The sequence below is a fragment of the Bison bison genome, unplaced genomic scaffold, assembly GCF_000754665.1.
Source record: "Bison bison bison isolate TAMUID 2011002044 unplaced genomic scaffold, Bison_UMD1.0 scf7180017854252, whole genome shotgun sequence".
Classification (NCBI taxonomy): domain Eukaryota; kingdom Metazoa; phylum Chordata; class Mammalia; order Artiodactyla; family Bovidae; genus Bison; species Bison bison.
The window spans coordinates 201,943-227,609 of NW_011484825.1; the positions used below are offsets into that span (position 1 = coordinate 201,943).

At 42.3% G+C, this 25,667-nt stretch overlaps 1 protein-coding gene across 6 annotated transcripts in view; it reads right to left on the reverse strand.

The window, feature by feature from the left end:
* ALKBH3 (alkB, alkylation repair homolog 3 (E. coli)) overlaps nucleotides 1-25,667 on the reverse strand; it is a 41,615-nt gene that overhangs the window by 3,714 nt on the left and 12,234 nt on the right. For all 6 annotated transcript variants that reach the window (XM_010856093.1, XM_010856128.1, XM_010856120.1 and 3 more), the window contains 3 exons: nucleotides 25,341-25,444; nucleotides 23,660-23,748; nucleotides 14,515-14,724 (listed from right to left, as the gene is read on the reverse strand). In XM_010856093.1, coding sequence (XP_010854395.1) covers nucleotides 14,515-14,724; nucleotides 23,660-23,748; nucleotides 25,341-25,444 — 403 coding nt within the window. The remainder of the gene's footprint in view (nucleotides 1-14,514; nucleotides 14,725-23,659; nucleotides 23,749-25,340; nucleotides 25,445-25,667) is intronic.

Here is a 25,667-nt window from a genome sequence, read left to right on the forward strand (position 1 = left end):
AACACCAGCACATCCATAGGGAGAGGTGATGTCATTACTCTGCTGCTCGTCATTTGTTCCTTCAAACAACCTTGGCTCAGCAAATGCATTCCTCGTTTCCTTCACAGGGGAACTTCCCGACCCAGGGATCGAACCCAGGTCTCCTGCACTGCAGGAGGATTCTTGACTAAGCCACCAGGGAAGCCCCCCATAATTCGCAGAAGGACACAGATGGGATAGAGGACAGGGGATTCTACCAAGGCAGCACTGGGCTCACAGACGCTTCCCTCTCCTGAGACTGGGGCAGCAAAAGACCACACAGCCACCCTTCAACGCAACCAAGATCCACAGAGACTTTTTCCACCAAGGAATCAGATAAAGGGCCAGAGGAGCTCACGTGGCTGAGCATAAGAGCTCAGTTGATAAATGGATAAGTGACAGTGGAAGCCTGGGTCTGACTGTTTAGAGGAGCAAGCTCACGGCTATTAAGCACGGTTGTTACCCAAACATGGCTCTGAAACCCTTTTGATTTACTCAGGTCTTTCTGCAAAACAAAACAAAACACATCCTCTAAAAAGCCCTGGCTTAGGATAAAATTTTCCATTCCTGATCCCCATTCAAAGAAACTTGTAGGGCCAGAGTCAGTCTACAGGGTGGGTTTTGCTACTGATATTCTTGGTTTCCCACACACTTGAAAACTCACAAGTAGATGGAAAAAGAAAAAGAAAAAAAAATTTTTTTTCACATTAATGCTAATCAACATTCTCACTTCCTCCTCAACCATAGCCAATTCATTTGAATGCTTAATTATACTTTTCAATGAATGCTAGGATTTTCCAAAATTTCACAACTCTTACCAAGATCTGAGTCTATGCAGTTTCCTTTAGAAAAATGCTATTTAGGGGGAAAAAAAAAAGCCTGGATGTATTTATTGTCATATCATTACACACCACCCAACAGATAAGAAATCTAAACATTCTTCATTCCCTTGGAAAGGAAATCTTCACACTGTATGAGATCGATGTAGATCTTTCCTGTAATTATGGCTTTCTTGTCCTAAAAAGGTGTCTTAGAAATTACAAACATCAGTGCTTAAAAACCATCATTGGCATAGTTTTTTTCCCTACTATAAAAGTTCACTAGAGTAAATGATACGCTTGTAATTACCTGTTCAATGTCTGCCTTTTTGATCTCTGATAAACTCCATGAGGGGAAGACGATGCTGTCTTTCCCTTTTGAAATATGCTCAACGCCTATCGCATATATCAATAAATATGTCCTGAATGACTGAAGAAAAGCACCAAGAAGAAATAAAAATCACCTTTAATCCCATCATTCAGAATTCGTACAACACAAACACAGGGAATATTCTATACATACAATCGTGCACTCATTTTTAACACTGTCCTGTGAGCATTTTCTACATCTTAGATGTACAGTATTTCTTTAAAATGGTTATATAATATTCCTTTGCATGAACATATCCTTCCTCCTTTAAACTCATAAACTATTTTTTGACCACCTGGATATGTCAGGCACTGTGCTGAGGATACAGCAGTGAGGTACGCGTGGTTGGAAATAGATTTTAATATACCACTAATACTTTAAAAAAAAAAAAGGAAAAAGAAAGAAAAAGCTACTGCAAGTAGATTTTGGGCAAAACATCTCTGAGTGTATTTCTAGGCTATATTCTTTTCTCTTTTTTGGCCATGCTGTGCGGCATGTGGGTTCTTAGTTCCCAGACCAGGGATCAAACTCATGCCCCTACATTGGGACTGCAGAGTCTTAACCACTGGAAGTCCCTAGAATAAATCCTTTAAAATGGAAAAACTGGGTCTAAGGGCATGAACTTAAAGGCACTTTGATTTATAGTATCAAACTGCTTTAAGCAGATTGTGGCAATTTATAACTCCATCTGGAAAATATGATAGTACCTACCTTCTGAGCACATCACCAATATGGAACATTATCAATTGACAATGATGAAAAAAGTTTAGGGAGAAATGGCAGCTCATTCTTCAGACATAAAGTTCTTTAATTACTAACCAAGTTCACCATTTTCTCATATGCTTATCTGCTGTTTGCATTTCTTCTACTGCAAACTCTGTTCCTGTCTTTTGTCCATTTTTCTACAGGATGTTCACGTTTTTATTGATCTGCAACCATATATAGTAAGATATTTCCCCTTTGTTATATTTTCTGTAAATATTTTTCTTACTTGCTATTTGACTTTTGACTGTGTTTATGATGTTTAACACAGAACAGTCAAAAACTTTTACAATCAACTCTGCTGATCTTTCTTTGATTCCCCTTCATGGTTTTTATGCTTAGAAAGCCTTTTTCCCATTCTCAGGAAACCTAAATATACAACTGCATTTCCTTTCAGTTAAAAAAAAATTCTGTACTTTTTAGATTTAACTCTTTAATCCACCTAGAGTTGGCTCCCCACTCCCCTGGGTCCAAGTGTTTTTTCCTAACAATTTCCAGGTACTTAAACCAAGTCATCCCGCTAGACTTTCTGGACACCATCAACCATGGTGTAAGCTGCTAAAATGCCAGGCATGTTAGGGACCGTATGTACCCAGTACTGCTAATTCTCACCACAACCCTGCAGGGGACGTGATATTCTTCATTTTATTATAAGCAAAGGAAGCTGGAGGGAAAGTACATTTCTAAGGCAAAAGGCTGGCAGGAGACATGGAGGCAAATATTTGAACTAAGACCTGCCTGGTTTTAAAGTCTGTATTTTTTTTTTTCTACCTTACTGTGCTCTCCAAAGTGCTCTCTTTCTTCTGAAATCCTGTAATACTTCCTGTCTGAACGACACGGCCCCTGTCTGTTCTGTAAGGGTCACAATTACCAGCAGGTGACATAAGCAAGGGGCGTGGGGCAGGTGCAACACAGCGGGGAGTGGGGACCATGGACACCAGGCAGCCCGGGACTTGTGTACCCTCTGCCGCTTCCTCGTTATTCCCCGGGTATTGCCTGATCTTCTGGATTTTCTAGGGAAGCTGATAAATGGGATTTTTATGTGATCTCTCCTGAGTTACAAATTTTGCCAACTAACTTGGTTTCTTTAAAAATACTGGGAAGTATATACACAAGTCTGAGGACCAGTTTCTGCTTGAGAGCTGCCCAACTGAGCTGCTGGTGGACCCATCACAACTCCTTCTCTTATGCTCACCTCTGGCCATCCCACGTAAGCTCCCAAGCAAGCCCAGATGTCACCTGCCCAGCTTCTTTGACGACCCTTTGCCATTCCACGTGACAGTGTCTGAAACAAAGCTCAGTACACATACGCTGCTTCAAGTATCGTATTCTTAATCTCAGTGATCCCAACACAATCAGAAAAGGCCATGGATGCAAAATATGCTTCCAAATTAATGATCTTAGTCAACAGTGAGACATCTGGTTTTCCAAGTCATCTCTGATCTCCTGGATAAGCTACTTACCTAGAAATTCTTCCATCTTTTTATTAATAAGATGCTTATAATAAGAAAACAAATGAACAGAAAGGTCAAAACAAAGTAGAAGCCTGCTATCTGTTTCTCATTTCCAAAGCTCAGGAAGCACCTGACATGCAGTAACTATTATTACTTTGTTCACTGAAAGGCTTCAAGGCTACAGGAGCCCTTGAAGGCTGGAGAGGACTTAAGTTCATGAGAAGCTGGTGTGTATGTGTGCTAAGTCGGTTCAGTCATGTCCAGCTCTTCGCAACCCTATGGACTGGGGCCCACCAGGTTCCTCTGTCCATGGAATTTTTCAGGCAAGAATACTGGGGTGGGTTGCTAGGCGCTCCTCCAGGGGATCTTCCTGACCCAGGAGTCGAACCTGTGTCTTTTACGTCTCCTGCATTGGCAGGCGGGTTCTTTACCACTAGCGCCACCCAGGAAGCCCAGTGAGAAGGCGGAGAGCACGTCTAAGGAGCAAAGAGCTAAGTCAGCAGTATGGTGCAATCACACAGGGAATCAAAGTCAGCTGGGCATAGATGTGGCGAAGATCTGAAATCTGGCTGGGAGAGTTTACAGTTTATACCCTGTGCTCCAGCAGGAGCAAGTAAAGACTTCTAAGCTGGAAAACAAACTGATGAAAGCAGCGAGCTCAGTCTTGGCTTTCTGCTCCTCTTTCTCTATTCTTCTGCTCTGAATTGATAATGGGCAATTCCATAGCTTTACATACTATCTAGATTATTAGTTTCAACTCAGTTCAACAACCGATTGTCCATGCCATGTGGAGCAAGTGCCTTAACACAGGGCCTCAGCCACCTCACCTGTGCGATGCAGATGCCAGCAGCATTGACTTCTTAAGATTCCCGGAGGCTGCCAGGGAAGCACTGACAGCGGAGCCGGGCACAGACTCCATACTAGGCACCCGCTGTTCATCACTGTCCCTTCACCGTCGTTACTGTTGTTATCCTGACAATTCCCAAATGACACCTCTAGCACAGGCCTGTCATCTGAAGCCCTGACGCCTTAGCCAATTTGGGAGTCTCAAGAATCTTGAATCTAGCATGTAGAAGAAGGATCTCTTGATTCCTCCACAATCCTCCCTAAACAAGAACAAAACAAAATGCAAACCCCTGCTCCTCTTCCATCTGAGTAAATAGCACCTCCATCTACCAACTGCTTGAGCCAGAAACCTGGTTCACCCTCAAAAATACACCTCAAATTCATCTACTGTGTTCCTCCTCACTGCCACCATCTGAGTGCAAATCAGCAGTCTCCCAGTAAAAACACTGAACAACCTTTTAGTCTCCTATTCTTGCCTCTCCCTGAATTATTCTTCACACAGCAGCCAGAGTTCTTTTTAAAATATAAACCAGAGCATGTCACAACCTCATTTATTCCCATTGCGCTTGGAGTAAAATCTAAATTCAGAGCCATAACTGCAAGTCGTAATTACGCCTCTCCATTGAATCAACAGTTCTCCAGCTCCCGTGACATCCAGGAGGGCACAGTCCGTGTCTGCCACGTTTACTGCTATTTCTCCAGAGTTGAGCATTGTGCCCGACACATAGTGGGTGCTCAATTAATATTCGTGAGCAGGAGGAAAGAGAAGAAAGAACAAATAGAGAAAATAAACTGTTCCTGAAAATATCTGGCATCTGGTTATCAGAACTGAAGGAGAAGAGATTAGAATTACGGATATCAGAGTGGAAAAAGGCATTTTAGTATTTTAGGCATGTGGTAAAGAGAGCCTGAAATGAAGCCACTGTTAGAAGGATGAGTTTTTCAGACCTTTCAAGAAAGAATTAAGAAGATTTGGAACTAAAACAATTGAAATGAGAGAATGGGGAAGAACTGAAAATAATTTACGATTAAACCTGTCCAAGAGAGTAGTGACATCATGAACATAATGCTACTTATGAGCAGGTAGAATTGTGGAGTTTTCTGAGAGAATAACAGTAAATCTACAATTTCAGGTTACAAGTCATGTGCTGTTGTAAGTAGAAATGTCTCATGACAAAGTGATGACTAGACTGTGAGATAAAAGTCAAAGCTGGAATTGAGATTCACAAGTTGCTCCACCAAAGAAGAAATGGTTGAAGCCATAACAATAAATGAAATCCATTTATGTATTCAATCAAAATACACATATACACACAGTGCTAAACGCTGGGGATGTAACGATAAAGGAGACAGAAATGGACCTTGCCTACATGGCATTTACAATCTACTCCTATTTTATAATTTCCTTAAAAGTTATGTAGACAAAGATGACAGAATCAAAGACAATCCTGAATATCCATATTTAAAGGGGTTGAATGTAAAGGGAAAAAAAACACCGAAGGAGGCAGAAATGTAGCAGTGAGAAAAGTGTGAGAACAGCTAAGATAATACAGTATTTCAGAAGCCAGGAGGAGCAAGAAAGGGCAGCTAACAGACGGCTGAGTTTCAGGGAGAGAGATGCTAGATGCTGGTGAGCAGCATCACAAGGAGGAAGACAGTGACAACTGAGGAAAGGTCAGACTACTTGCTCTTCAGGACGATGGTATCACCGTATCGCCGTATCACGGTGAGATGGAGCTAGAGAGCAGCTTCCAAAAGTGAGTTAAGCTGTAGGAAAGGGAACCTGCAGATGCAGACAACTGATCCCAGAATCTGTGCTTCAAAAATCAAGAAAAAACCAAGATGTTGGAGCGTCTGCAGAATCAAGCAAAGGGTTTTCACAAGATGGTAACAGACAGAATAGGAATTTCCCTTGCTCTCTGGTCCAAGAATCAGATACATAGTCGAGCTGCTTGACAAGTATGGTTAAGGCTTTACTGCAGATTAAAATGATAATTGAAAACTAAATGCCAGCATGTGCTACAGCTGCTTAGACTGCTGGAGCCAAGTGTCCCTTCGCTGGCCCTGCTTCCTGAGTTAGGACCATGCCAAAATGTCTCCTCTTCTCTCTTTCAGTCTTTTCTTTCCAGCTTGTGTTCCCAATCAAACTATGGTGTGGCCTTGCCCTTGAGAACCTGGCTGGCTTCTAGACAGACTGATGGATTATCAAAGTCTGCAGCTGTATTTGGACTGTAAAGTTGTTTCTACAACGCCAATATAAGAACACAGCTGGACCCGTTGTTCATAGTGGTAATATATTTTTTAAATTTGACATAAACAAAACATATTAGTTATGGAAATTATGGAAACAAAATAAAGCTAGGACCCCACAAAGTCATCTCCACAGCTAGTCTGCTGACTCAGACCAAACACTTTCAGAGATGGCATCTTCAACATGATCTGAAAAACATTACTTTAAAAAAAGCAGCAGCTGGTTTTGAAATAAGATCTGATAAAGTAGGAAACTAGATGGGATAGCATAGACTTTTTTTTAGGCCTCACCATGCAGCATGCAGGACCTTAGTTCCCGGACCAGGGACTGAGCCTGTGCCCACTGCAGTGGGAACACCAGAGTTTTAACCACTGGACACCAGGGAAACCCTCGGGAAACCATAGATTTAAAGTGACTTGAGGTTATCCGTTTGAAACAGTTTTGAACTCACTTGCCACACAGAAATATTTGGGCTTTTATCAAACTCTTTTCCTGATTTTTGACGTGGATTTGGCAGGGAAGGTTCCAGTGAGGTGAGTGAGAACACTAGGCACGAGGGCCTGGCACGTGCAGTCGGCCAGCCCAGACAGGCACATCCAGTGATTGTAAGAGGCAAATGCAGTTTACACTGCAACACCTGTCACTAGTGTCTGTTGCTGATAGAGTGTTGGGGATAGGAGGGTTGAAAAGTTACTGAATTAAGCAAAAACAAGGTTGGCTTTACTCTTACTGTTATAGTCACTCTAGCTATACTAAATGTGCATTTAAAACCAGAAGATTTAATGTAATGAAGATGCTGTTCTTGGTGATATAATATTTCCAAGAAATGCAACTTAAAGGAATTGCTATTTTGAAAGAGCTTCTACTCAAGACTGCAGCACCAGAAATAAATGCTCTCGTTCCTCGAAGAGCGTACAGGACAAATTCCATGAAGCCTGACATCCAGCTGACCCTAGTTACCAGGAAAAGTGCAGGGTTCTCCAGTCATCCATTACATCAGAACACTTATTCCCAAACCATCCCTGGACATAACCTGATTAAACACAATCCCCCACACCCATCCCTGGCCCTGCCACTGGGTCTGCTGGAATTCTCATTCAGGGATGAGTAAACGCCCCCAGATCCTCAACCTCGTGCTCTGAAGGTTCCCTCTACCTCCTTGTCCTAATCAAAACCTAGCTCTCTCCAGAAGACTCCAAACTCTCAAAAACTCTCTCTCCTGTGGAAGGTGATCATGTCTCACATCGACAGAGTGAGCGGATACTCCTCATTAACACCTTCAGACCATAATTCCCAGGCATGTCTTAAAAATGCTTGCTCCTTTGAGCTCATGTCATTGAAGCTGTCCACCTCTCTCCTTCTCTGCCTTGGTCCCAGGAGGTATAACAATCTCTTAATTGGTCTCCTGGCTCCCACTCTTGCTCTTGTCTAGTCTGAGCTCCACGCAGTAGCAACTGACCTTGTAAAATTTCAATCAGATCATGTCACTCTTCCGCCTAACACATTTCAATGGCTTCCTGATGTACTTAAAACCCACTCCTTCCTGAGGATCCTGAGTCCTTGTGTGATCTTGCCCCGCCCACCCCTTCCATCTCATCACATGCTCCTCTCTGCACTTGCTTACTCTGCTCCTCTGTTGGGCCTCTTTCTCCTTCCTCAAACTCACTAAGCTCTTTTCTGCCTCAGCTAAGCAGTCATCCACCAGGAAAATGTGGCTTGTGAAAGAAAATTACCAGAAGGCTCAGGAATAGTTTTTCAGAGCATGGCAAAGTGGAGGGGGGGAAAAACTACCAGTAAGGCAAGGTTTTAAAAAAGTTTGCAAGCAGACCTCATACTTAGTCAGGACACACACGAATTTGACAAATCACTTTGGAAAATGCTGTTCTCCCAAGATTAAAAGTGCTCTCAGTGGCAAAACCGGGAGGTTCTTTGCAAAGATTAGTTATTCCCAGTGGCAGTCAGGACACGGACTCTAGCCTGAGACAGCCCCCAAAGAAGCAAATGACGATCCCAACTCCCCAAAGAGCTCGTCTGTAGAGAACTGAGGTCCTACCAGGACTACTTATCTTTATCCACTTACACACGCACCAATTTATCCCCCACTCACTCACTCACACTCTCCAAAACACTGCATGCCCTAAAGACAGGAGCTCAAAAACTCAACCTCCATTCCTGATCCACAGGCCACTTGACCCTCCCCGAGTCTCCCCTGCACCCCCTCAATGAATGCCAGACACAAACGTAGAAAAGGCAACCCTGGAGGTTAGCCTCACTGCCGTTCCTTTTCTTTTTCAATTTCCACATCTGAAAAGTCACTGTAGCATCCACCATTTATAACAGCTTAAAAATTCACAACCTTCGTAGTGCCTTTCATGGGAAAACTTTCCTATTACTCCCATAAAGTTGCTACCAATTATCGTCCCCATTTACAAAAATGGAATGAGTATAAATGAAGCAGATAAGTGCTTTTTACAGGCATCAGTAACAGAAACAGGAAACGAAACCTGATATTTTAAATTTCATTAGGGACTGTATTAAAAAGATGATGGTTATCAACAGTTCCTTTCGAGTACTTCTTGTAATTTCTCAGAACAGATGCAGTAATCAGAAGATGGACTAAGAAGAAGTATGGACGCCTGGAAGAGCAGCAGTGGACGTGGTGGCTGAGGCCGAGGCTTGGTCACCACCCCCCGAAACACTGCACAGTCTAGTTTACCCAATTTTCAAATTTAAGCTAGTCAGCTTATATTATTTTGGATTCCAATATCCTCAATTCTTCTAAAGCCCTGGAAAAAATACTGATATTTATGATTAAAATGACCTTTTTATATCCCACTCTTCCCAGTAGTGTGTAAACAGGGAGGTACTAGGAACTCGAATGCACTGGCAACTCTCAACCTCTCCCATCACAAGTGGTTTTACAAACATCTCTTTTGGTATTATGAACAGAGCTCTCATTCTTCAGAAGGTGCTAGAGAAAGGAATGGTTGGAGAAATTTCCCAACTTGCCTCAACTCAATCATCTTGAGGTAGATAGAAGCCCCTCACATTTTCAGGATTCAGCTGATAAAGGATAGTGCTTATGCATGGGTAATTTGCTAGAAAACAAGGCTTTTGGCATCTAAACCTCCAGTGCATCACAAACTTCCTATTATCTAATACTCACCCCCCCCCAACTCAGCCATCACTGTTTCTATGGTAACCGACAGAGAAATAGCAGCCTGCCAAATGGCTTTTGTAGTTCCTTTTCCAGCCTGTTTTTCAGTATAGAATTAAAGCTACACTGGGAAAAGAACCAGACTAATCTTTATAACAGGGACACAACGCAGCCTGAAAAGTACAACTGGGTTTGGGACACAAACGTAGAAAAGCTTTAATGAGCCCACCTTGGGAGAATAAAAGAGGTTTTTGGTTTCTTAAAAAAAAATGTCTACAGAGGTATAGTTGGTAAGCTTTACTTTTGTCTTAAGATAGTATATTCTGATATTGGCCAGAAGATAGATACAATGCTGTTCACTCAGGTTTAACTGAATTAACAAAAGAAGGGATGGGTGAATGAAGGAAAGGCTACCATGTCTCCAAGTAGCTTATTATCATTAAAGGAAGTGGTAATTGACTATAAAATCAAAACAAATGAGCAGAGTTGACAGACTTGGACAGGGAGATGAGGATCAAGGATTGGCATCTTAGAGGAGTGAATGTTTAATCCTAGGGATGATGCATGCATGAAGCCGCCTGAGCCAAGTGCATGAATCAGAGGGACACTGATGCTTAGGGAAACAAAGATCTCCTTACCATCTCAGCACAGCGAGAAATTGTTAGGAATGCAATGTGTGGAACTGGGGCAGCTTTCAGAAGATCAGCGGCTACAGAGAACTACTCAAGGTGCCAGACTGCAAAACAGACAGCTGCCGCAGGGGTGGGGGAGTTTGAATGTTAAAAAAAAAAAAAAAAAGGCTAATTCCCTTTGAAAGTGGCCCCGAACAGATGCTTTTCTGTCTCAAATCTGCATACTTGAATCAAATACAGGAAATCTCATGATTCCTCTATGTCAGCTTTAGGTGAGAAACTTTGACTCAAGTCAAACAGGTATTAACTTCTCCTTTGATAGGTTAAAACTAACTGGCTCTTGAAAAAGATGCCCTCCCACGATCTCTAGCACATTCCAAATGTCTTGCTGACAGACATGAAAATTACAATCTTTAGTGGCATAGCGAGACAGGTTCCTAGGAGCTACAGAAAGTCAGACTCCTACAAATTCCACACAGAAGACTAACTTGAATTACACTTTTTATTTTATGCTTTTAGCTTGAGTTATATGAATCATGAGTCATGTTCTCAAAGCTATCACCATAGTTAAGGAAGAAAAGTAGACAGATTTGCAATAACCATTTTCCTTTCAATCCTTCAGAAAAGGGATAAGATAAAGATGATGTGCCCTAAGATACAATCCCAAAGATGTCAACCCAGAGAAAGGCTTCTGTAGTTCAAGTTTAGCTAGATTTGTGAAGCCCAAGATGTTTTAAATCTGTTAAAGAAACTTGAAGAAATTTTTCCAAAAGTTTAAACCTGGGTTTTGTTTATCCAAGAATGGAGTTTATGGTTCTTGGAGAGGGGCGAGGCGGGGAGGTGGCGGGGGAGGGGAAGTAATTTTAAAACTGTATTCACTAATGCATGATTATAATTTCAAATATATTAGCCTTCAATTTCCCCATCTTAAACAAAAGTCAGAATTGAAGGAATATACAACTGCATCAAATTCAATCACAGTTAAGACCATGCCAGAAGCAACAACTTATTAATCAGTAACCTAACATACTGACGGAGAAGGCAATGGCACCCACTCCAGTACTCTTGCCTGGAAAATCCCATGGGCGGAGGAGCCTGGTAGGCTGCAGTCCATGGGGTTGAAAAGAGTCGGACACGACTGCGTGACTTCACTTTCACTTTTCACTTTCATGCATTGGAGAAGGAAATGGCAACCCACCCCAGTGTTCTTGCCTGGAGAATCCCAGGGACGGGGGAGCCTGGTGGGCTGCTATCTATGGGGTAGCACAGAGTCTGACAGGACTAAGCCACTTAGCAGCAGCAGCAACATACTGACATATTTGTATTTCTTCCCATATCTGTTACCTCAGTCAACTTTGTTTCAAGATCTCAGACAAATTTTCTTACTTATCAGATAGGTATTTTCATCAAATCAGCTACTACAGTTATAGCGCAAATTCCCCTGCTATTGACAGACAATTAAAGGGATTTAATCACATTTTCAGTGTTTCACAGCCTGTGTTTTCACTCTTGTTCATCAAAATAGACTCTAAGAAGCCTTGAGAAGACAAAGTTTCAGTAAGTATGGTCAGTGTCCCTCTTAGAGATTTTGTTCCAAATGGTTGCCCTCAGACACAATGCTAAGTGGTAGTTACATTTTCTATCCACCCATTAACCTATAATGTAACTGAATTATATTTCCAAGAAATAATTCTTGATCACCATGAATATGTTCTCATATGAGAAAATGACCTTCAGCTGCCTAGAGGGAAAAAGGAATAGAGGTATTCTGGGCACCAGAACACTGTTAATGCTTCAGTTCAGTTCAGTCACTCAGTCATGTCTGACTCTTTGCAACCCCATGGACTGCAGCACACCAGGCTTCCCTGTCTATCACCAACTCCTGGAGCTTGCTCAAACTCATGTCCATTGAGTCGGTGATGCCATCCAACCATCCCATCCTCTGCCACCCCCTTCTGCTCCCGCCTTCAATCTTTCCCAGCATCAGGGTCTTTTCAAATGAGTCAGCCCTTCGCATCAGGTACTTTGCATCAAATATTGGAGTTTCAGCTTCAACATCAGTCCTTCCAATGACTAACGCTTAACAGTTGGAAATTGCTTGTACAGTAAAACTAATTATCCTACAAAGCATGCTTCCGGAATTCTTAACCTTAAAATCTGGAAATAGGCCAAAAAATGTTTTTTAAAAAGGGTGATGGTGGTGGTGGTGGTAAATGTACGTGTAGAGAAAAACGGTAACTGAAAACTTAAATACTTGGCAACAAAGAAAGTCACTGCAAAGAACCAGAGACTCGGCTTACACCAAAGATTATCCTGGATCCACCAGAGTTTGCTGTCCACTCAGAAAGCTGGAAGGATAACCCTGGAAGGGAGACAGAGCACTAACAGGGGCCAGATCATCAGCTCCAGGAGGGGAAGGATGACTTCATCTCACTTACTCATGGCTATAATCCCAGCTCCCAAGACCAGGCCTGGCAAAAAGGTGGTGTTCCGTACGTCTGGCTTGAGGGTCTGAACTTTAAAATAAGACACCTGGTGTTTCTCTGCCATTCACACAACAGAGGACTTAGGAAGGGCGGGATGAACTCCTCACATGTGCGAACGTAGGATTTAATCAGGTGGAAGCCTGCATATAAAAGCTAACTGTGCCTGAAAGGAACATGGCAAAGGCTGGGGAGCCTGCTTCTTAGGCAGTTCTCCCTGGTACACTGAGACTGTGAAGCTAGTCAGAGTGCCCAGGGAGCAAGTTCACTCAGGAAGTCACTGGCAACTGACAACTACCCTCGATCCCCGCCAACACAGACCAAAGCTTCTGTGTAAACAAAAGCAAATACAACCCCATCGATGGAAGATATGCCAAGGAAAGGTGCTTAATGGAGTTAAGTGCAAAACAACACAATATGCTTCAAAATACCATGTTTGGAAACCCAAAAACATGTCAGGAAAACAGCCCAAGAAGTATATCTGATGAAGAACAGACACAAGCACTGACTGCCTCATAATTACGTGGTCTGGATTAGGTCATACTCAAAACACAGCCCTGTAGGCCGTCCACACTGACTGTGTCTGGTTTAATGTTATAAGCTAAATGACTGGGAGCCTTGGTTTAAAAAAAACACCCACACGCAAATCCTGGAAATAAGATAATTTGGTAGAGCTTTGCTCTTTTCTTAGAGTTCCTAGTATCTTTCTATCTATTTCAGTCCTAAAGTTCTACACTTCTTGATTAAAACAAACAAACAAAAAAAAACACAAAGAGCTCTCATACCCCTCCAATGTATTAAAATATAGGTAAGAGCTGGGCTGGACAACTGAAGTTATTCTACAGTTTAGTCACTGCTTGTCTAGTCACCTGGCTGGAACTTCGTCTCTGAAAGAGGTACCGTTCATCTGGATTTTAGGAACTGGCTAAGAAGGAATGGGGATGAGTGTGGTTCAGTTCAGTTCAGTTCAGTCACTCAGCTGTGTCCGACTCTTTGTGACCCCATGAATCGCAGCACCCCAGGCCTCCCTGTCCATCACCAACTCCCGGAGTCCACCCAAACCCATGTCCATTGAGTCGGTGATGCCATCCAACCATCTCATCCTCTCCTGTCCCCTTCTCCTCCTGCCCTCAATCTTTCCCAGGTCAGGGTCTTTTCCAATGAGTCAGCTCTTCGCATCAGATGGCCAAAGTATTGGAGTTTCAGCTTCAACATCAGTGCTTCCAATGAACACCCAGGACTGATCTCTTTTAGGATGGACTGCAGTACTTCCTTTCAAAGAGGACAGGCAACACTGCCATGAAGAACACTTAGTTAAAATAAAGGGTCCTGAAGAAGGGTATCTTCCCTGAGCCTCCTTCCTTTCCCTTCTTGCCCCTACTCACTCGAGCTCTGCCTTCCAATTACTTGAGTAATGAATAATGTCTGTCTACCCCCATTTCCATGAGGATGGTGACTGTGTCTGTCCTTTCCACCAATGAAAATAAGCCTCTGACACCTGGCACACGGCAGGCAATTTCTGTTGCAGAAATGAATGAATGGCTTCTTTGGAAGTCAAAAGCTATCCACAGGATATAAGCCATCAGTTGAAAACATTTCATCAACCAGACACATACTCCAATCCCCTAAATCTGAAAATAGGAGCCTTTTAGGAGCCCAGCTTTTTTTCCCACAGATTATTAGATAGCGGAAGGAACAGAAAATAAATAAAGGGACTACTCACTGGTGGGGGCTTCTTTCTCATCTCAAACATTCGTGTGGCACCAAAACTGAGTGAAGCAATGATGGGGCACCTCCCCAGTGAAGGTTCATCATCGCTGTGCCAGTCCACGCTGTCCTTCTCATTTCGGTAAAGATTGCAAAGCAAGGAGTTGAAGCTGTGGCCAGTGTTCTCTTCAATTTGGTTCTTCAGCGTGAGCAGCACAGGATGCCACTGCAATCAACAGGTCAAGAGAAGGGGCAGAGACAGTTCACATGAGATACAAGGTGGCAGTCACAGGGAAAAACAGAAAGTGCAAAATCAGTCACGCTATAAACAGGGGCTTGGAATAAGCAAACCATCTGAAACATAATAAGGCCAGAAGAGAAGTCGCATTCTCTCCCATTATGTCTATTCTGAAGCAAGCTGACCTCTGCGATTTTATTATGGTGCTAAATTTGGTGTTGCAATGTCATGAAGACCAGGCCTATCCTCCCATCTCATCCTTTCCATGTTAAATGTATGACCCTCCAGAGAAGTAACTGTCAGTACACTCTGGGTGGTCGCCTCAGTAAGGCATGGAGGTGGCATGTGGAGCAGGAAGCCTGCTTTGTCACCACAGCTGATGAGCCATCAGGAGTCGGCAGATAAAGACTGAAGTCTGAGGGTGAAAGAGCTCTCCTTCGGGGTGGCCTTCTGTTCCATTCCTGTGCTGTGTGTAGTCACTCAGTTGTGTCTGACTCTGTGACCCCATGGACTGCAGCCCGCCAGGCTCCTCTGTCGATGGGGATTTCTCCAGGCAAGAATACTGGAGTGGGTTGCCATGCCCTTTTCCAGGGGATCTTCCTGACCCAGGGCTCAAACCCAGGTCTCCTGCACTGCAGGCACATTCTTTACCATCTGAGCCACCAGGATTCCATTCCCATTTTATCACAAGTGGCAAAATTGCTCTTTGAAAGGATATTTAATATTTCTAGAGTGGCAAACTTCCTAAGACCAGAACCCAGAGGGGAAAAACATCTACAGAATGGAGTCATGAAATGGCTGTGACCCACAAAAGATTTAAACAGTCCACAGCCCTGCCTCCTGAGCACCGAGTTCACATCTGTAGTTTATATTCAGAACTCACCATCTTGCCATACATGCTTTAGGAAACTGTGACCCTTGACCTTAGGTTGCACTAGGGAGCTATAATCAGTGCAGCTCTTATGGTTCTGGTTAGAATTCTGTGTGTCTTGCCTTCCAAGGAACCTCAAGTGCTTTACGGAAGCTTCCTGTAGGACAGGGCTTCTCGCTCCACTACCAAAGATGACTGAGGAGGGAACTCCCTGGCAGTCCAGAGGTTAGGACTCAGCATGTTCACTACTGAGGGCCCGGGTTCAACCCTTGGTTGGGGAACTAAGATGCTGCAAGCTACGTAGCACAGCCAAAAAAAATTACTGAGGACCCCAAAGAACTTCTACGTGTTTGAGTTATAGCTGTGACAGCTACCATATTAAAAATTAAAACTAAAAAATTTTTAATTTTTGGTTAATTCATTTAAAAAATAACAACCCCATTACATGCTAACCCAAGTAGTATTTTATGAAAATTAGCTTTTTTCCAATACAAAAAAATTAGTGAGAAGAGTGGCACTCTTTTGCAAATCTCTTCAATGCCTGATTTAACAGAAGAGAGTTGGTTCTAATATCTGCTTCTGCATTCAATCTGTTAAAATGTTTCTGTTGACACATACAAAGAAAACTGCCTTCACACAGACATGTAGTTTGAAAAAGGAAGAAAAAAATCTTTTCAAATAACCGTAGATATTCTTTGCTATTAAACCAAAGCTCAACTGTACTGATTTCTTAAAGGTTAGAGGCAATGTGGAATCTGAAACAACATCAACACACTTTTTATATTATTACATCTAAATCCATTGGTCCAACTTGCACTTTGAATGGATCTTTTAATCTTGCATGATTCTGTAACATCAAGCACTGGTCATTTGGAAAATACTGGCTCACTGAGTCATGTAGATCCTCTTACTACTGACGTGTTTCATTATACACCATAAAAAAGTCATCTCCATTAACATTACCACTGATCTCTTCAGAAAAAGCTAAGTAATGGGAAGGATACGAGTTTTTCCAGAATTCCTCACATTTCCTTGAAACCTCAACTTTTATTAGTATCAAACTTTTATTAAATCCTGTCCATTGTTTTCCTAGAAGTGACACTTCACTCACTTATGAGAAAACGTCTGCTGAATACTCAAGTCTGAATAGTGTGTGTGCACCAGCTGCTCTTCCAAGTAAAATGGTCCAGGATAAAAGTAGCCAGTTCAGCTTCTACCGTAAACAATCACACATAACCATCATGAATCACTTGTAGCAGAAATGCCTTATGCATACTTTACATTTCGTGAAACAATTTTAAAAGATCAAGATTTAATAAAACAACGCTTATCACTTCTTCAAATGACACCCTTGAATGAAACCATCTTTTTTTTTTTTTTTTTACTAGAAGTGCACGTGGTAAAGAAAACAATGATTACTAGTACAGTCTGGTGGCAATGCCTTGATTCATACTGCTGCTGCTGCTGCTGCTAAGTCGCTTCAGTCGTGTCTGACTCTGTGCGACCCCATAGAAGGCAGCACACGAGGCTCCCCCGTCCCTGGGATTCTCCAGGCAAGAACACTGGAGTGGGTTGCCATTTCTTTCTCCAATGCATGAAAGTGAAAAGTGAAAGTGAAGTCGCTCAGTCGTGTCCGACTCTTAGCGACCCCAAGGCACCACAATTTTAGTCACCATTGGTTTTGTATAGTGAAAACTCAACACAGTGAAAAATGTCACCTAGTCTTAGTAATCTCATAAAAATAATTTTGACCCTGTGGATTCCCAAAAAGGATTTCGTGGACTCCCTCCAGGGATCCACAGATTCTACTTTAAGGACTGCCACTCTAGGGTTTCCCTGGTGGCTCAGTGGCAAAGAATCTGCCTGCCAATGTAGGGGATGTGGGTTCGACCCCTGGTCCGAGACGATCCCACAGGCTGCAGAACAACTAGGCCCATGTGCCACAAGCCACTGAGCCTGTGCTCTAAGCCCAGGAGCCGCAACTCCTGCAGCCCATGCACCCGAGAGCCGAGCTCTGCAGCAAGAGACGCCGCCACAGTGAGAAGCCTGTGCGCCGCAACCAGAGAGAAGCCCCCAGTCTCCGCAACTAGAGGAGACCCTGCGCAGCAACAAAGACCCAGCACAGCCAAAAATAAATAAATATTTTAAATTATTAAAAAAAAAGAACTGCCACTTCAGAGAACCCCTTCAGCGTTCATGTTCTGTGTTTTGAAGTGAAGAAATGTATGTTCAGCAAAGGAAAGCATAATATCATTCTTAGGTATATACCATGACTATTATCAGGTAAAACTTCCAGGAAGCATATGTGGGAATCAGCTTCACTGTCTTGTGGAAATCATGTTAAAAGCTGGCATTCCGTGTTACGGATAGAGGCATTACATTCTTAGCAGAGGATTTTCTTTATTTTACTGAAGTAACACTGGTTTATAACATCATATTTCTACCATGCACATGCGTGCGTGCTCAGTCGCTCAGTCGTGTCCAACTCTTTGTGACACTAAGGACTGCAGCCCGCCAGGCCCCTCTGTCCATGGGATTCTCCAGGCAAGAATACTGGAGTGGGTTGCCATGTCCTTCTCCAACCATACAGCACGTTCAGCTCCACCAAACACTCAGTTTCCATCCGTCACCACACAGGTGACCTCCACCTGTTGTGCCCTCCATTCTTTCCCCTCCCCTTCAGTAACCACTACTCTGCTCCTTGTACCTACATGTTTGGTTTGTTCATTTATATTATTGATTTTTTATATTCCACACATAAATAAAATCATACGGAATCTGTCCCTCTCCACCTGACTTATTTAACATAATATCTTCAAGGTCCATCCGTGGTCTCACAAAAGGTAAGATTTCATCTTTTTTTAAATGGCTGAGTAGTAGTCCATTTATAAATATAAGAGAGTTGGACCATGAAGAAGGTTGAGCACCAAAGAACTGATGCTTTCAAACTGTGGTGCTGGACAAGACTCTGGAAAGTCCGTTGGACTGTGAGGAGATCAAACCAGTCCATCCTGAAGGAAATCAGCCCTGAATATTCATTGAAAGGACTGATGCTAAAGCTGAAGCTCCAATAATCTGGCCACCTGATTCGAAGAGCCAACTCACTGGAAAAGACCCTGATGCTGGTAAAGAATGAAGGCAAAAGGAGAAGAGGGCAGTAGGGGATAAGGTGGTTAGATAGCATCACCAACTCAATGGATATGAACTTGAACAAACTCTGGGAGACACTGGAGGATAGGGAAGCCTGGTGTGCTGCAGTCCATGGGGCTGCATAGAGTTGGACACATTCTAGCGACTGAACAACAACATATATATAGACACACACACGCCCCCACATCTTCTTTATCCATTCACCTGTTGATGGGCACTTAGGTTGTTTCTGTATCTTGGTTATTAGGAAAAATGCTGTGATGAACACAGGGGTGCACATATATTTCAAATTAGTGTTTGCATATTCTTTGGATAAATAACCAGAAGTGGGATAGCTGGATCATACGGTACTTCTATTTTTAATTTTTTGAGAAATTTCCATAATGGCTGCACCAATTAAATTCCCATCAACAGGGTATGAAAGCTCTCTTTTCTCCATATCCTCACCAGCACTTGTTATTTCTTGCCTTTTTGATAATAGCCTTTCTAGCAGGTATGAGGTGATGATATCTTACTATGGTTTTGATTTGCATTTCCCTAATTAGTGATGCTGAGCTTCTTATCACGTGACTATTGTCCATTTGTCCTGGAGAAGGACATGGCAACCCAATTCAGTATTCTTGCCTGGAGAATCCCATGGACAGAGAAGTCTGGCAGGCTACAGCCTACGGGATCACAAGAGTCAGACACGACTTAGCAACTAAACCACCAACACCACCACCATTATCCATTTGTATGTCTTCTTTGGAAAAATATCTATTCAGCTCCTCTAAGGCAGAGGATTTTAAGAAGTAAACTACAATAACAACAAACAAAACTTAGATCATTAAATAAATGTTATTAAACTAACCTACATTCAAGAGTGAAATTCCATAATAATGTTATCAAGCTGTATTTCCTATTTATTTTATGGCTTTAAGCCATCTTTAACCTGTATGTGGGTCAAGGAGTAACACTTTCATGGAACAACTGACTGGTTTGAAATTGGGAAAGGAGTACGACAAGGCTGTATATTGTCACTGTTTATTTAATTTATATGCAGAGTACATTATGTGAAATGCCAGGCTGGATGAAGCTCAAGCTGGAATCAAGATTGCTGGGAGAAATATCAACAACCTCAGATATGTAGATGATAACTCTCTAATGGCAGAAAATGTAGAGGCACTGAAGAGCCTCTTGATGAAAGTGAAAGAGGAGAGTGAAAAAGCTGGCTTTAAACTCAACATTCAGAAAACTAAGATCATGGCATCTGGTCCCATCACTTCATGGCAAACAGAACAAGAAAAAGTGGAAGCAGTGACAGATTTTCTCTTCTTGGACTCCAAAATCACTAGATGGTAACTGCAGCCATGAAATTAGAAGACACTTGCTTCTTGGAAGGAAGGCTATGACAAACCTAGACAGCATATTAACTTTGCTGACAAAGGTCCGTATATTTAAAGCTATGATTTCTCCAGTAGTCATACATGGATGTGAAAGTTGGACCATAAGGAAGGCTGAATGCGGAAGAATTGATGCTTTCAAATTGTGGTGCTGGAGAAAATTCTTGAGAGTCCCTTGGACTGCAAGGAGATCAAACCAGTCAATCCTAAGGGAAATCAAACCTGAATACTCACTGGATGGACGAATGCTGAAGCAGAAGCTACAATACTTTGGCCACCTGATGTGAACAGCTGACTCACTGGAAAAGACCCTGATGCGGGGAAAGTCATTAGTAGTCATTAAGCATAGTCAAGGATATTTAGTTCTTTCTCAAGGGCTATAGATAACAGTTTAGTCCCTAAGTCATATCTGACTCTTTTTGCGACCCCATGAACTGTAGCCCACCAAGCTCCTCTGTCCATGGGATTCTCCAGGCAAGAATACTACAGTGGGTTGCCATTTCCTTCTCTAGGGGATCTTCCCAACCCAGGGATTGAACCTGTGTATCTTAAGTCTCCTGCATTGGCAGGCCATTCTTTACCACTAGGACCACCTGGGAACCTCGATACTGGGAAAGACTGAAGGCAAAAGGAGAAGAGGGCAGCAGATGAGATGGTTGGACAGAATCACTGATTCAATGACATGAACTTCGGTGAACTCTGGGAGGTGGTGAGGGACAGGGAGGCCTAGCATACTCCAGTCCATGCGGTCGTAAAGAATCGGCCATGACTGAATGACAACAAGAAGCAGCTTATCTTCATGGGAATAAAGATCAGATGCTAGAATCATACACTTAACAAGAAACACAAGAACGTAAAGGAGGATGATAGCTTTTCGGCAATGTAACTGAGAAACTAATTAGCACTTCCTTGACTTGCTTAGGGACTGAGCTAACACCAAGTCTGCATTATGTTTCTAAGTGAATATATTTTTTTTTCTTGGTTATTTTTGGTGGTGAAGTAAGTAGAAAAGGAGAAAACAAGGAATAATGAACTAGGGGATTAATTTAGACTCTCCAACCAATACGCTATATACAGATCCCGCAGAACTGAAAGTCTAAATTAAAATCCAGCGTCATCTCACTGTTCAGTGAAGACATTCTATCCTTAAAAGACATTTGAGGAAAAGAGTATGAGAAAATACAAGGACCTATTTGGTGGACTTCAAACAGTGTTTTGCAGAGACCCAGGTACCACAGAGATGCCTCTGGGACCACAGGAGAAGAAAGGAGGAGAGGTCAAGCTGGTGGGAATACCAGACAGTGTGGGTCCTCTTTTATTTCCACACAGTGGATTCATATAAGATTTAGCTTGGAAAAAAGACTAAAAGGGACTTCCCTAGTGGTCCACTGGTTAAGAATCCACCTTGCAGTGTAGGGAACATGGATTTGATCCCTGGTTGGGGGATAAGATCCCACATGCCGCGGGGCAACTAGCGAGCCCACAAGCAGCAACTACTGACCCCATGCGTTCTAGAAGCCACCCACCCATGCTCCACAATGACGGAAGCCTGCAAGTCGCAACCAGAGAAGCCCCCACTATGCTGCAACTAGAGAGAGCCTGCATGCCGCAATGAAAACCCAGTGCTGCCAAAAAAAAGACTAAAAGATGTTTAAGTACCTATGATTGAACCTCCTCCTGTGCTATGGAATACTAAGCTTGAGGTAAAAATAACTTTAAAATTAAACTAATATCCCCAACACATATATACACATTAGGGAATCGTCCCTTAAAAAATCTGAGAAAGGGACGTCTGTTTTGATTTTGTTCCAGATGGTATACAAACTAAATCTATTAGCAATAAATACAAAGTTATGAGCCAGTCAAATTCAAATTAAAGAAGTCTAATATGACATTATACTAGAATGTGTTAATAATACAGCAAAATTAAATGTAGTATATGAATAACTGATTTTATTTTTATAGAAAAATTCTCTACATATATTTGCTTAAAAAGAAAAAAAAAGACTAGAACCAAATCATCAGATGGAAGCACTATCCAAAATTTTAATATTCTTCATATTTATCTGCAGTTTCTAAATTTTCAGTAATAAACACATATTACTTCCGATATAAGAAAAGCGTTGTCATTTAAACAATTCTTTTGAAGAGGTGACAAAATGTCCCCAAGCATAAGTGGTCACTGTATCTCAGCAGACCTTACATGTCTTACGTTTAATCTAAAGCAGTGGTTCTCAAGCAAGGTCAATTTGGAACCCCCACAGATGTTTAGCAACGTCCAGAGTCATTTTTGGTTGCCTTGACTGGGTAGGGGGTGCCTCTGGCATCTAGGGGGCAGAAGTCACAGATACTGCTAACCATCCTACAATGCACAGGACAAGCGAACAACAAAGAGTTATTGTGCTTGAAATGTCGGCGATAACAAGGTTGAGAAATCCTGTTCCGAAAGATTAGCTAGAATGAAAGAACTTCTTTCCCACAGGCTATTTAATCCTCAACTTCTCTGCTATAACTGTTGACAAGAAGATACACTAATTCTGACAGAAACATAGCCAGCAGTTTATGCTGTACTGGCCTAGCTCAATTCTCCTCATGTTTTCAAGTCAATTTCAGATTTAAAGGGTCTCTCAGTACTTCCCTGGGTTACATTCTAAATGCAGCCTTAGAAACCAGAGCACCCATCCATCTCTTCATGTGAAAAAGTCATGTTCCCTTCAGTCAATATTTTATCCCTGAACATTTTAGTAAAATGCTAGTTTATGATAAGAAATTACTAGGAGTTCTAAATGTGTCACATTTCTCTTTATTCCAATGCCATAAGCAAAAACTCCATTTTCTTCAAAGTCTCCTTCAAAAAAACAAAAACAAAACCCACAAAAACCATATTATTATTTGCCAAAGGCAAAATTCCAAGGACTAAACAGAGAGCTATTTCTTGGATCTTAATTCCATCATCTGGATAAGCTTAATTTATACATTAGAATCTCTTCGTCTTTCATGGACATTTTTAAAAACACAAGAAGCAGCAGAGACAAGCCAAAGCAATGATAAATATGAGAACTGCAGCCACAGAATGAATACAAAGTCAACAAGAAAAGCAACAGATTTTTCTCACAAATGGGAAAAGAGCCTGAGACACGGAAGGAAACATTCTGACTTCACTGGTCAGTCGTAAAGATTTGGGACAAGAGCAAATACGTACCAGGAGACACACAAGGGCTATGGTGGAAAAGCTTGGGGAAGGGGGAGATCAGGAAAAGAGACCATTCATTTCTCTGAAATCCTTGCGTCTGGCTCTAGTTTACTCTAGTTCCAGTTTTTCCTCATCCTCTGACTTCATCTGTGGATCAAAAGCACACCAATGGTGATAAGCACAAAGACTCAGTGTTTGAACTCGGAGGATTTTTTGAACTAGGACCCACTGCACAGCTCTGCAAGGTCATTTATTGTTATTTCACAGTACTCTACAGTCACAGTATATCGTCTATAAAACCATACCAATAACAACATTCCAACATACGTGAGGATTTGGTTCCATAGTGATTCTTGAATAAGTGTAAGGAAGTTCTCCATACCATGCTGTAAGTCTTGGTTGCTGGTAAGTTACATCTAAGAAAGAAAATACAGGGCCTTTGAAAGGGTTCAATGCTATTTTAGGTGTACCTACCGAGTGCCAGCACCCTGCCTAGTAATGGATAAGGAGCTATGAGAAATACAAAGGAAGAGGCAGGATGGGCTCTGACCCAAGGTTCCACCTTCATAAAGGGCACGGGACTTCAGGAGTGGCATGGCGACAGCTAAAAGGATGGCAAGAGAGGGTATATGGCAGAACCAGTGCGGGTGCAGCTCTGGGGTGAGAATGGGTGTGACCCATTCGTGTTAGTGGTGACACAAACCAGAGTGAAGGAGTCACACCGCAGGACAGAAGGATTCACATTAGGGAGGGTCTAAGATGCAGGACATGGAGTCTGAACCCTGGTAGGCAGGAAATTGTGGCATGAACGTCCATACAGGAAACAAAACCAACTGTTCACCCACGTGCCACCACTATCTAAGCCCTTTTAATTCCAAATAAAGAAAAAGGTGCTCTGACCCACCACAGCACATAGTTAATTTTAGTTAGAAGTTTTTGATGTCCACTTTATAATTAGAGAAGCAGCTACCCGCAGATTTGCTATTTTTTCCCTACAATTGACTTCAACCATCACAACAATAACAATAATATAAAAGCAGTTAACATTCACGGAAGGCTTTATACTATTCACGGAACGCTTACTATGTGCCAAGCATTCTGTTAAGTACGTTATTAGGCACTGTCTCATTTAATTATCACAACAACCTTGCAAGATAGGTATTATTATTAGCTCTATTTTCTTGATCAGAAAAATTAAGAATCAGAAAATTATTTAACTATCATTTGTCTAAAATAAACAATCACTTTGAAAGAGCCAGCAATTGAAGCCAAGTCTGTCACCGAAAGCCCTGCTATAGAAATTGCTGGGAATTAGAAAGATTCCCAGCTGCCCTGAAAGAGCCAACTCTCCTTATGATGCCTGTTACAAAAGTGATGCCAGTATACTTTGCCTCTTTCTCCACAGAAAATTTAAAATCACTCAATGTGCCAGGAAAAAAAAAGAAAGATTCTATGCTAGAGCACCGACACCCCCTAGTGACCACCTTTGGTATAGCAGGTACTGTTGCTTGTGTGGTACCCACTCCAAGCCAGGTAATCTTGACAAGCTCAGGAGAATACTACAAATGCTGGAGCTAAAGGAGACTTCTAGTGAAACTAGAGTGACAATAAAAAGATGATAAAAAGAATGTATGCTGAACAGAATCAGAAAAAAATAAGTTCTGGAAGCTTCTATGAAGAAAGAGGGAAGCTGGCACTGTCTGAAGTAATGAACAGTGATCAAACACCAAAGGAGATAAGCATGTCAACCACAGCTCAGCCAAACCAAACTTCCTTCCTCTCCTTGAAGGCCTACCTTCTGCCACACACTGAGAACCACGTGCTGTGTCTTCTGCAAGGAACACGCTTCCCTGTCCCCTTTGGCGAGTTCCTGCCCATGCTTGGGTTCCAGTTAGGCTTTGAAAATCTGTGTAAGTCTGGCTGCAATGCCAAGAAGCAAGGGTACTGGAAAACAATCTGGAAAGGAGGGCCAAACACCAACAACTGTGATCCCAAGATATCCACTTACCGTCTCTGATGCCAGTCCTCTGCTTCCAGGGAACATCCCGACAAAGCTGTTCAAACACTGAGTCGGCCTCTTTCAAGTCAACAAAGCCAGGACACAAACACACCCTGGATGCAGAAAGAACAGTTACTAACTAAAGAACACAGAAGATGGGGTGGACTCCAACCATCAGCGGAGTAAATGAATCTGGACGAAGCTTCCTTTCATGGGTAGATGAAATCATCTTACCACACCCCCAGAGGGTGGTATCACCCAGATCATGATGCTCCAGATGAAAAACCAATCTCTGCCAAGTTAAGACAGGCAATAAAACAGGCAATGAAGGATGAG